The 12,744-nt window shown below is 41.2% G+C and overlaps 1 protein-coding gene across 1 annotated transcript in view; it reads right to left on the reverse strand.

Annotated features, from left to right (window-relative positions):
* adat2 (adenosine deaminase tRNA specific 2) overlaps positions 1 to 12,737 on the reverse strand; it is a 32,213-nt gene extending 19,476 nt beyond the window's left edge. Inside the window, exons 1-2 of the mRNA XM_033026044.1 lie at positions 12,134 to 12,737; positions 4,014 to 4,118 (exon numbers count right to left, since the gene is read on the reverse strand). Of these exons, the coding sequence (XP_032881935.1) occupies positions 4,014 to 4,118; positions 12,134 to 12,703 (675 nt within the window). The 5' untranslated portion in view covers positions 12,704 to 12,737. The remainder of the gene's footprint in view (positions 1 to 4,013; positions 4,119 to 12,133) is intronic.
* Between the last annotated feature and the right edge of the window lie 7 nt (positions 12,738 to 12,744).

The following is a 12,744-nucleotide window of genomic DNA, read 5'->3' on the forward strand; positions in this document are numbered from 1 at the left end:
TGACAATACCACCGTGGTAGCATATATCAACCACATGGGTGGAAACAAATCGACATCATGTGACAATCTGGCTAATACAATTTGGCAGTGGTGTGTCCAGAGAGATATTTGGATATCAGCTACTTACCTACCAGGTAAACTAAATTTAGTGGCAGACACCAGGTCACGCAAATTTAATGAAAACACCGAATGGATGTTGAATAAAAAAGTATTTGCTGATATTACAGCACGATATGGAACACCAGATATCGATCTATTCGCATCAAGGCTTAATCACCAGTTATCAAATTATGTTTCATGGGAACCAGACCCTGGGGCAGCGGCGACAGATGCATTTTCGCTGCATTGGGGGAAATTGTTTATTTATGCATTCCCTCCTTTCTGCCTCATCAGTCGGGTATTAAGGAAAATACAGCAGGACTCTGCGTCTGGTATTTTGGTAGTACCCGATTGGCCTACTCAACCATGGTTCCCAGTGATACTGAACATGGTATTAGAACCATGTATCACCATCCCGAATAGACCAGACTTGTTGGTTCATCCCGTAACAAGGGATAGCCACCCATGCCATAACTATTTGAATTTATTAATTTGTAGAGTTTAAAAATACCTCTATTACAGCTGGGACTGACGGACCGAACAGTGAACATGATTTCGGCGGCCCAAAGACAGTCCACCAAAAAACAGTATCTGGTCTATATCAGGAAGTGGGAGATGTATTGTAACAAAAACAGCATCACCTACAGAGATATGAACATCCCGTCTGTTCTGGAATACCTGGCAGGCCTCCATTATGATGAGGGGCTCAGTTATAGTGCCATCAACTGCGCCAGAAGTGCCTTATCAACTTATCTATGACAAGGAACAGAGCGTCACTCTGTTGGAACTCACCCACTGGTAACAAAACTTATGAGGGGAATTTATAATACCAATCCCCCAAGAACCAGGTACTCCCAAATATGGGATGTGAGTATTGTCCTGAAGATGCTCAGGAATTGGTCTCCAGCAACAGCTCTGTCCCTACATAGACTGACATTAAAAACAGTCATGCTAATGGCATTGGTCACGGCACAAAGGGTACAGTCATTACATAAATTAAGACTTGACAACATGACTTCTTCATCTGAAAATATTACGTTTCATATTTATGAATTAGTGAAGCAGAACAAACAGGGATCAGCGGGCCTCAATATAGAATTTAGGTCTAACCCAACAGATGATCGTCTCTGTATAGTAAGACATTTGTCGTTATACATGGAGACAACGAAAATCATCAGAGGCAATGAGAAGGCACTTTTAGTCAGCCATAAGCAACCACACAAAAAAGTGATGGTCCAGACCATCTCAAGATGGCTGAAACAGGTTCTAACACAGGCTGGGGTGGATACTAATATTTTTAAATCTCATTCCACCAGGGCTGCAGCTACATCGACAGCTATGCAGTTGGATGTACCAATGGACCAAATCCTCAAGACAGCAGGATGGTCAGGGGAAAAAACATTCCAACTATTTTATAATAAACCAGTCATGAAACCTGGAACGTTTGCAGAAACAATTTTAAGTTCTGTAATTTAATTTACCTCATAAATAGGGATTATAATTTGTGTTAACAAATTTCATGGATTTTAATGTCGGATTCATGTCTAAATTATGTTGACACAATTCCTCCTACAGTCATTAAGGCAGATGTGATGCATGGACTCGTTTCCACGGCATGAAATCACAGAGCTTTGAAATCTTCACGTAGTCACTCACGTGACTCCGAAGTAAAATAGTAAGATTAAACGAGAACTTACCAGTTCGAAGTTTGATCATTATTTTATGAGGAGTACGTTGAGGGAATACGTGCCCTCCGCTCCCACCCATGATCATATACTCAACTGGTATTTCTTTCTCTAATCTTACTATGTTTAAGTCATTACAGTTATCTGTGATTTCACACCGCTGCTTTGAAGAATGACACGCATGCGTCCTGGCGGGGTTCTTCACGTATTCCCTCAACGTACTCCTCATAAAATAATGATCAAACTTCGAACTGGTAAGTTCTCGTTTAATCATACTATTGTATTGTGTCATTACATAGCCGAATTCCTGGAACACACTTTACCAGAAGGGCCACAATAATTTAAGAAATTGGCTTGCCACCACCCTCACAAGGACAATTAAGAATGGGCAATACATGTTGATCAAACTTGCATCATCAAAACATGAATAGGTGAAAAGAAAAGATGGAAATTGGATCAGTCTCAGAAATGTCAAAATGACGAAAGAAAGCTATCAGAAGAAACACATTTCTCATTAATAGGGTGGCTTTGTATCCTTAGAATTCAAGTACACACAGTTCTGGCGATTGATATGAGTTTATCTACTGTATCAGAATTGGTTGCCTGGTCTTGTAAAAAATATGTTGTCTGTGTACATTCAAGGATGAGTCATAACTATCAATGACAACACCAAATAGGTGTGTGGTTCTGTGGAAAACAGGAGCAGGAGATAAAGCACGAGATTGGGTGGATTCTCACAGAAAGCTGGAAATTGCTTTAGAAGCACCATGAGACAGCATCACTGGAAATGCAGCATGACTGGGTCAGGTGGAATCAATATCCCGGAGATCAGTGATGAGGAGGCATGGAGAACACGATTCATAAACCCTAGCTCCTTCTCTTGCGTAATATTTTAATGCAAAACAAAATGCACCTCAATTTCTAATTTCAAGTAATCCACACCCTCTGTGTTCCTTTTCCAATCCCACCAGTCAACCCAGGCACTCTCTCCCAGTTCACATTTTCCATTCCTCTTTCCCTTGTTGCTGTTGCTAAGCCTTGTTAACCTCACCCACATACCTATCTACCTTGGTTGCTTCCTGCTAAGTTCACCTTTCCTATCCCTTCTTTCATCTGGTTCCATCTCCATCAGCACTTCTTTTTCTGCTCCCACCTATCACCCACCAGCCTCTGTCGCCATCCAAACCCATCTATTTCCATCTGCCTAATATTTTTTCACTTATTTGTCTCAACAATCTCTCCTCCGCCACCTAGCCCCATCTGCCCATCATCCCTCCCTCATCTACTTTCACCTATTACTAACCACCCTCTGTCTCATCACTCCATCAGTTTTGATAAAGGGTCTTGATCCAAATCTTAGACCATTTCTTTGCAATATGCTGCTTCTTCCAGTAGTTCGATTCGTATTCCAAATTCCACCAACTGCAGCCATTTATGTCTCTGATGCACTTAAATCCTCTCTATATTTAATTATCCACACATTTTTGAAACCCAAGCTCGGTATCAGCTGCCTTCCATTCCGACATACTATTACTCTTCTGCTAGGCTTTAGAAGCATTGGTGGTTGCACATTACTGGCCTAACCTTGTCAATGTGGCTTTTCAACAACAACTTGTATTTGGAAAAAAAGGTATTATTGCAAAATGTTTTGAAATCTCACATTAGAAGACAAGAACATCAAATTCAATAATTCCAGCCTCACCTCTGGGATATAAATTTACAAAGGTATTAAAACATGTTCAAAATCTTGTTTAATGAGGTGTATTTTGAAAGGTGCATAGTTTTTGACACCAATTTAAGGATTTGCTTGTTGACCATCTGAAAGCCCAATGGTAGAGTAGGTAAATTCAGGAACGATCAAGAGGGCAGATCTAGAGGAGCAGTGACGTCTCTTTCAGATTGTACTGGGAAGACTGTAGATGTGGAGAGGTGAGGTTACAAAGGGAACTAGAACAAGGATGAGATGTTTTAAAATCATGACTTTGCTTAACCGAGAATGAGAGTTGGCAAATGAACATGGGGCCATCGAATGAGCAGGACAATTACTTTAGATGAGTTCATGGTTTGGAATGTGACTCTGGATGATGTGAGCAATGACCAACTTTATACACCTGGCCTATTGAAGTCAATGGGAAAAATATACGTTGAAAGAGCATTACTTTCACATGAACCGAAGCCACAATCATCCTCAGTTTGTTCTGCTATATAGCTTCACCTGCATTAACTTACATTCTTGGTTTCATTGACTTCATTCCTCCCTTGTCCTAGAATCTCATTGTGGTAAACCATCAGACATCCGACAGGCACCTCACCATTCTCCAGAGCCCCTTTTGCCTGCAAAAGAAACAAAATAGTTAAACTTCAGCACATGCACTTTCAATGTACATTTTCTCAATATTCCTGTTGCTATTGTCAGAGCAAAGGAAAGTGAAATGCAAAGTGGTTTGCACTAATAATGTTCCTGAACTGGATTAAAAAAAAAGAAAATTACCCTGAAGTAATATGCAGTATTGTCAAATCTGTCATTTTTAATAATACCATTACCACAAATTAGCAAATCCAAAACCTGACGGAAAAGAAAATAACATCAAATGCCACAATTTTCAAATATATTTCATTTTTGGTAATTTTCCAGCTGTATCCTAGATAAGGAGTTCGAGTAAATAATTCATCATAGTGACCTTGTGAAAATTTGCCTGTGTGTGTCCTTGGGCAAGACACTTCACCCACCTTTGCCTGTGTGTGTGGATGTAATTATGTGAAGCACTTTGGGGTCAATGCAAGTTGACTAAAAATGTGCTATATAAATAAAGAAATTTAATAATTTAATTTGTGACAACCTATTGCCAATCTTGGCAAAACATTTGGTGTTGACACTGCATGTTCAATACCTTTTATTTCAAAAGCCAACACTGCCCCCAAGTGATAGAGCACAGTACTTCCATTACCACATTATCTTTGCTCCTCCAATGTTGCGGATACATTGTATAATATGATATATACTGCTACGAAAGCCACATTTATGCAAATAACACTTTTAATATAATGCATCATAGAAACATCAACAAATAAAGGTAGATTTCAAGCCATTGAGGCATCCAATGGCTTGGTCATGGAGGGACATAAAATTAGTTCACAGGTTGTATATGTCACTGGCAAAGTCAGCAGGTATTAACCTTCCCCAACTGTCTCCTGATAAGGATAAAGGAGAAAATTTAATAGGGACCCTAGGGCCACAGACTGTGTTGTGTATATGGAACAAACTGCTAGAGAAAGTGTTTTAGGCGGGTACAATTTCGACATGTATAAGACGCGTGGACAGGTTCATGGATAAGAACTGTTTGGAGGGATAGGGGCCAGGTGCAAGTAGTTGGACTACCTCAGTGAGGCAACTTGGTCTGCATGGATGAGTTGGGCCGAAGGACCGGTTTCTGGGCTATAGAGCTATATGACTATGAACCAAGCAGCTTGCCTGTCCATTGACATGTAGTTAAGAGTCAACCACATCTATGGATCTGGTGCCCCATAATGATTTGGAATGATAGCTTTCCTTCCCTGAAGGGTATCGATGAACCAGATGAGTTTTTACAATTTTTCAATAGTTTCATGGTAACCATTGCTAATACAAGCTTGAAGAGAGCGTTTCAAGGCTGGAGAGATTAGCTTAGAGTGGGAGTTTAGGAATAGGGCACTTTTGATGGAGTGATTAACATTAGGGTGCTCAGGATGAGAAATGAAGGAACAAAGATACCTTGGAGGAATGAAGGTTCAAAGATACCGTGGAGATTTATGAAATTTGAGGTTATAGACGCACACTTCTAATGGTGCCTTTACATCTATTACACTTCTTCTTGCATATGGCGTGCACAACCTAAAGTTGTAAGACAATTTTTTCTGTTTGATCTTCTGTTTGTGCACGTCAGGTTGATTGCATTCGTCGAAACAGGGTGGACCACGTGAAGGTATCAATCTCCCACCCCACATCTATTACATATCTAAAGAGAAAGGTGCAATGCTGTGGAAGAGAAAATACACCAGTAAAACAAACTGACACACACCCTGTCAAATGAGTGTTTATTTCAAATTACATAATGTTGTTCGGTAATAATGCAATTAAACCTGTATAAAAACATTTTAAAAGTGGAAAGATATTTGATCATTATCAACCCAATATCAATATGCATTTAAGAAAGGTCGTGGAGTTATACAGCATGGAAATAGGCCTTTTTGGCCACTGTATCTGTGGAAGAAGGAGGCCAACTATCAGGCTTTCTATACTAATCCCGTTTCCCGGTATTTTTGGTTGGTAGCCTTCAATGTCATGCTATTTCAAGTGCTCATCTGAATACTTAAATGTGTGAGACTACCCTCAGGCAATGCATTCCAGATTTCAATCAGCCTACAAGTGAAAAGTTCATCCACAATGTCTCCTACCCCATACCTTATTACAGACGCCTCTGCTAATAGGAAACGTTTCTCATCATCTACCCTCTGCATGACCCCTATAATTTTGATATCTTAATTACGTTCCACTCAATGCTTCTCCATTCCAAGGAAAACAAACCCAGCCGATCCAATGTCTCGCCATAGCTGAAATGGCAACATTCTAGGGAATCTCTTCTGCATAACTTCAAAGATGGAGAATATTTACCAATGACAAGCTACGGTGATTGAGTGCATTGGTTCACAGAAGCTAGACTGCTAATCCTACCATGCATGGCTTGGAAACTCCCACCTTGAACTCTGGCAGCCAAACTGTCTGCTCTGAACTGATGAATTCCCCGCTGCAAAATAGTATAATCATAACTCAGCCTCTTGAATGTCATTAATAAATGTTAAGAATTTAACTGTCTAAACACATTATTTTAAATCACTGTCCTCCTTCTTCCACAAGTTTCAAACTTGATGTCAGAACCTGTATCTGTATCAGCTCCGAATGCAATTTTCTCGGCTCAGATGCATCACTGTTCACCCAGCACCCAAAGCAGTCTCTCGTCAGTTATATTGTGGAATGTGTGCAGTATGACAAACAGAAGCAAATGGGCATGATCTAACAGCACTTACAGAAATCTGGTTACAAAGTGGCCAAGCTTGGTAACTTGGACAGCACAGTGGTTAAGCTGTTGTATTACAGCACCAGAGATCCAGGTTCGATCCTGACTATGGGTGCTGTCTGTGTGGAGTTCGTATGTTCTTCCTGTGGCTGCATGAGATTTCTCTGAGTGCTCCAATTTCCACCCACATTCCAAAGACATACAGTTTTGTAGGTTAATTGGCTTTTGTACATTGCTCCTGGCGTGTAGGATGAGAAAGTGGAATAACATGGAACAGGTGTACGGGGTGATCGATAGGCCCCTCGGCGTGGACTTTGTGGGCCAAGGGGCCTATTTCCAAACTGTATCTCTACACTAAACCAAATACTGCAGGATACTCAACTTTTCGAACAGATATAGACAAAATGGTTAAAAAAAAGAAAAGTAGATAACAACAATTGGGATGTAGGTCATTAAGGAGAAGCATTGTAAATTAGGAAATCAAGAAGCAGAACTATATTGGGTGCAGTTAAGAAACAGCAGGTTGAAAATACTGGCGAGAATGTCTATACCTCCTTAAACAGGTAGCAAATTGGGCATTGTATAAAACAGGAAATTAGAGGCCCATACAAAGTAAAAACAGTAATCGCAAGAGATATTTTAGATCAGATGAGCAAAACAAATTGGCAGTAACACGGTGGAGGACAAATTGATGCCATATATTTCTGGGTCAGTATGATGAAGAACAAAGAGAGGCTAGTTTAGATCTAATATTGTGCCTCGAGGGAAGAATGATCATAACATGATAGAATTGATTGATTAAAGTAAATATGTTCAATCTGAGACCAAGGCTTTAAATCTAAACACAGCACACTACAAAGGTAAGAGGCTTGAGATGGCTTTGGTAGTTTGGGAAACTTCATTAAAAGTCAGAATAGTAGACAAGCAATGGTTAATAATAGATAATGTGCAACAAATATACGTTAATCCAGCTGGAAACCAGTCCAGACATTGTTGACAAGAGAAGTCATGGTATGATGAGAACAAAGCAAAAGGCATATAATCTTGCCAAAAAGATGATTAAATGTGAGGATTAGAAAATGTTGGAAATGCTCATTTGTCAAATTGGGACATTGTGACTTGAGGGTGCGAATAGAAATCAGTGTCTGGGCTCCAGCTGTTCAATTTATAGCAATAACAACATGGATGAGAAGACCAAGTGTAAACACCCAAGTTTACTGAAAGCAGCGTGGGCTGCGAGGAGAATGCAACAAGATTACAAGAAGATATAGACAGGCAGTGAATGGTGAGGATATGGGAGATGAAATATAAATGTGGGAAAATGTGTGGTCATCCATCTTAAATAGATTTTTTTTTTAAATTAAATAATCAAAGAATGAAAGGCATGGTGTTCAAAGTCATAGAGTAGATACTACACAGAAACACACCCTTCAGTCCACTACATCCATGCTAACAATTATGCCTATGTAATATTTGTTTCCATTTGCCCATAGTAGGTATTTTTTCCTTGTCTAGTCAGGTGCTTGTTAAAATGCCTGTTAAACATAGTGATTGTATCTGTTTCCACTACCACAGCTGACAATACATTCCAAATATCAATCTCCAAATATTTTCCCAGATTGCATCCGTCTGAAGAAGAGTCACAATCAGCAATGCAATTTATTTATTCCCTCCACAGATGCTGCCTGATCTGCTGAGTTCCTCCAGCATTTCTCCAGGGTAGCACAGTGGTGCAGCAAAAGAGCCGTTGTCTCACAGCGCCAGGGACCTGGATCCTGACTACAGGTGCTGTCCGTGCAAAGTTTCTACGTTCTCTCTGGGTTTTCTCTGGGTGCTCAGTTTTGCTCCCACATTCTAAAGAAATTTAAAGACGTGCAGGTTTATAGGTTAATTGGTTTCTGTATTTCTGATTTGGCTAAATTGCCCCTAGTGTGTAGGATGTGTATAGTTTAGTTTATTGTCATGTATACCGAGGTAGAGTGAAAAGTTGAAAGTGTGAAGGTTGGATACCATAGAACTAGTATATAGGTGACCAATGGTCGGCCTGGACAGTGTGACGAAGCACCCATTTCCACACTGTATCTCTAAACAAAACAATTTTGCTTTTTGCTCAAGATACCAGCTGCTGTAGTTTCTTTTATTAAATCTCTGCCCAGATCCCCTTTAAAACTCTTCCCTCTAACCTTAAATCTATGTCTCCTTGTTTTATACACGATAGGAAAAAAAATTTGAAACTTGGAAGAATGATGATCTCATTGACAAATATGTTTTATGGGGGGCTTGACAAGTTAGATACAAGAATGTTTTTTCACTATGCTCTCGTCAGAGGTTAATTTATCTGCATGATGTCAGACATTCAGGATAGAGAGAAAATAATTCTTCAAGAAATCGTTGTGAATCTTTGGAATTGTCTATCCAAATGGGCAACAGAGCAAAATGGAGATTGATCAATTTTGAGATATTAAGGGAATCAAGGTTACTCTTCCCAGGTGACTCATCTGCCAATCAACCCCTCCTCACCTGGATCCACCTATCAGCCACCAGGTCTTGCCCCACCCTTTCCCTTCACCTCTATCTACAAACACTCTCTCCTCGCCTCCATCTTAAGAACTGAAAAAGAGTCCCAACTGATGAAGAATATGTCATTTTTCTCCACAGATGCCACCTGACATGCCGAGTTCCTCCATAAGTTTGCTTTTTGCTCAAGATACCAGCATCTGCAGTCGTGTGTCAACATGATGCTGCTGCCTCACTGTTACAGCGACCAAGGTTCAATCACGACCTCTGGCGATGTTGGTGTGGAGTTAGCACGTTTTCCTTTTGACTGCATGCGTTTCCCCTGGGGCATTCAGGTTTCTCTCCCAAAGGTAAGGAACGCGAAACGGGGTGGAGCTGATGGGTATGTGAGAGAGAATAGGTTACAGGAAGTAACTTATTCATCTGGTTGAATTTGACCTCACATTGAAAATTTCTTGTTTAGTTCCACTAGTTTCTCCAAATAAAAGATGGGAAGTTGTAAAGGTCCAAACTACACCTGTCGACTTGTGGAAGATAGGAAAACTGTTTAGTTTCAAGCCTTCACAGGCCCTTTTCTTCACCACATTTTACAATATATTGAAGACAAGAATAAATTTTGTTTCCAATTTTACTCTGGAGCCCTTCACCACTTTTATGTTGGTGCTGCTTTCTGCTGACAAACAGTACCCAAATGCTTCATCACCTTTGCTACCAATTTCCACCCTATTCTCACTTTCACATGGACTCACTTTCAATTTGGACTCTTTCTTTCCCTTTCTTAACTTCTGAATCTTGCAGGATAGGCGAATGACTAAAGACTCACAGAATCATCATGACTGCACCTCCTCCCATCCTGCTTTCTGTAAGGACTCCTATTCACATTCCCAGTTTTTCTGGCTCGTTTAGGTCTGTTCTTGTGGCGGCCCCTGGTGGTGGGCCACGCACTGTACATAACCTTCGGCTCTGGGGGGGGGGGGGGGGGTCACGTGTCCCGGTGACGAGAGGTAGGGGTCACGTAGTGGTCACGAGTGCCCCTGGTGTTTATTTAAGGTGATAATAACTCTGGAACTCTCTGCCACAGAGGGTAGTTGAGGCCAGTTCATTGGCCATATTTAAGAGGGAGTTAGATGTGGCCCTTGTGGCTAAACGGATCAGGGGGTATGGAGAGAAGGCAGGTACAGGATACTGAGTTGGATGATCAGCCATGATCATATTGGATGGCGGTGCAGGCTCAAAGGGCCGAATGGCCTACTCCTGCACCTAGTTTCTATGTTTCTATTTTCTATAATCACGCACGCACGGTGTGTGGGTTAGGAGACGTAGTAGCAATAAAGAATTTTGTGTTTGGACAAACTTTGCGTCCTGTCTCGTTCTTTGACGGACAACTCTGTGTCCGCTACATTCTGATAGTACTTTTCACTCAAGTGGCTTCAACTCCACCATATCTGACGGGCTCTCAACTGCATCTTGCAGCATCTTGTGCACTTTTGGCACTTTGTTCTCTCTTGACCTGTAAAATCCATCTTCTTCAGGATCTCAGTATTCCTCCAGTATCCTCCGGTGGCAGAGTGGGGCAGTGGTAGAGTTGCTGCCTACAGCACCGGAGACCCGGGTTTGATCTTGACTACGGGTGCTGTATGTACGGTGTTTGTACGTTCTCCCTGTGACCGCATAGGTTTTCGCCAACATTCCAAATACATACAGGTATGTAGTTTAATTGACTTTGGTAAAATTGTCCCTAATTTGTAGAATAGTGTTAGTGGTCGGCGTGGACTTGGTTTGCCGAAGGGACTATTTCCATGCTGTATCTTCAAAGTTTAAAGTAAAGAGTAGCTTCAAATATGACTTACACCACTAACAATGACATTGCAATTTTCACCTCTCTTTCCTGTTTAGAATTTTATTCAAATCTACTTTCACCGAGCTTTTGGTTATATGCTCAAACTAATAGAGGATGGATTTTGCTAACTAATGTTCCTGTGAAATAATTTGGAACTAGTTTTATGCTATAAAACCACAACGTGTTTGCGACATCACTGTACCAGCAAACATTTATATAGGAGACTCTGGTGGAACACCTGGGATGCCAGCCAGAACTATTAGCTTAGAACATGCACCAGCTGGGGCTGTTTGTTGGGTTTTTTAATGACGCTGATTCTGCAAGGGACTGTTTATTTTTCCACTGGTATTCAGAAAAAGTGAACTTCCCTCCCGTCATATTGCCAAAAGCAACAGTGGTATCAGTAAACAACTCCGCTCTCCAACTCATGGGTATTTCACCCTCTTATTATAGACATTTAAATCCTTTCCAAATCCTTTTTTGAAATGAATCTCGGTAGAAGTCTGGAGAACATGAAAGCAGCAATGCCTTAAATATGCGGGGATTGGAGGGATAAGGATCAAATATGTGCAGAGGAGACGAGTTAACTTGGCATCATGTTCACATTGTGGACCAAAGGGCATGTTCCTGTGTTGTAATGTTCTATATCTCCGTGAACTGATAATCCATTTCATTGATGGCAGTTAAAAGATAAATATTTGTGCCAGCCATTTGGGCAGAGCTCCCTAATTGGCTTCAAACAATGCTATGGGTGATTTTACCTTCATCTGAAGAAAAAACAAAATAAGCTTGTTACAGAGAGATTCAGTTTCAATATAGCATTAGAATGTTACCGTGGATTTCATACTCAAGTTTCTGCAGTGAGATTTGATTAGAAAAATCCCCTGGAAATTCGTAGAGATGAAAAATAAAATTAAAAGAGTTTAATGCTTTCTCACCGTGCTCAATGCCTGCTCCATCCAGCTCTGCTGCTCTTGCTGACTGGGCAGCCTGAAACCTTCCTTACTAACATCCCTTCTGTCACTGTGAATCCCCTGGTCGTCCTCACTGAGTTCCACACTTCCAAACTCTTTCTTACTACTGCCCCATCCAGCCTGAATCCCAACCACCTCATTGGGAAACCCGATGGTGATCCCAAATCTTACCTCAGAGCGACATTCTCCTTCTCCTCCATTTCCATGGGGGCCACCTTTCCTTTCTCCTTTTACCACTGCCGTAAACTGACTTCCTTCTCTATCACTCTCACAGGGATAATGACTATCACCTCCTTCTCCCCTAACCTCACAGGCATCTCTCCCACAAGATGTTCCTTCTCCCTCAACACCATAGGAACGACAACCACCACCATCTCCTGCTACAACCTCACGGGGACGACCACCACCTCGTGCTTCGGGCTCTCGCTCACTAACACCCCCTCCTTCTCCTTCTGCTGCTCCACATCCCTCACATGAATCTTCTCCTACTCCTACTCCACCTCTTCCCTCTCCTCCACCTCCCAGTGATTCCATGTGGACCAGAAACCGGAAACCCTTACTATCGCCCGGACCGA

Source organism: Amblyraja radiata, chromosome 8, assembly GCF_010909765.2.
Source record: "Amblyraja radiata isolate CabotCenter1 chromosome 8, sAmbRad1.1.pri, whole genome shotgun sequence".
Taxonomy (NCBI): Eukaryota; Metazoa; Chordata; class Chondrichthyes; order Rajiformes; family Rajidae; genus Amblyraja; species Amblyraja radiata.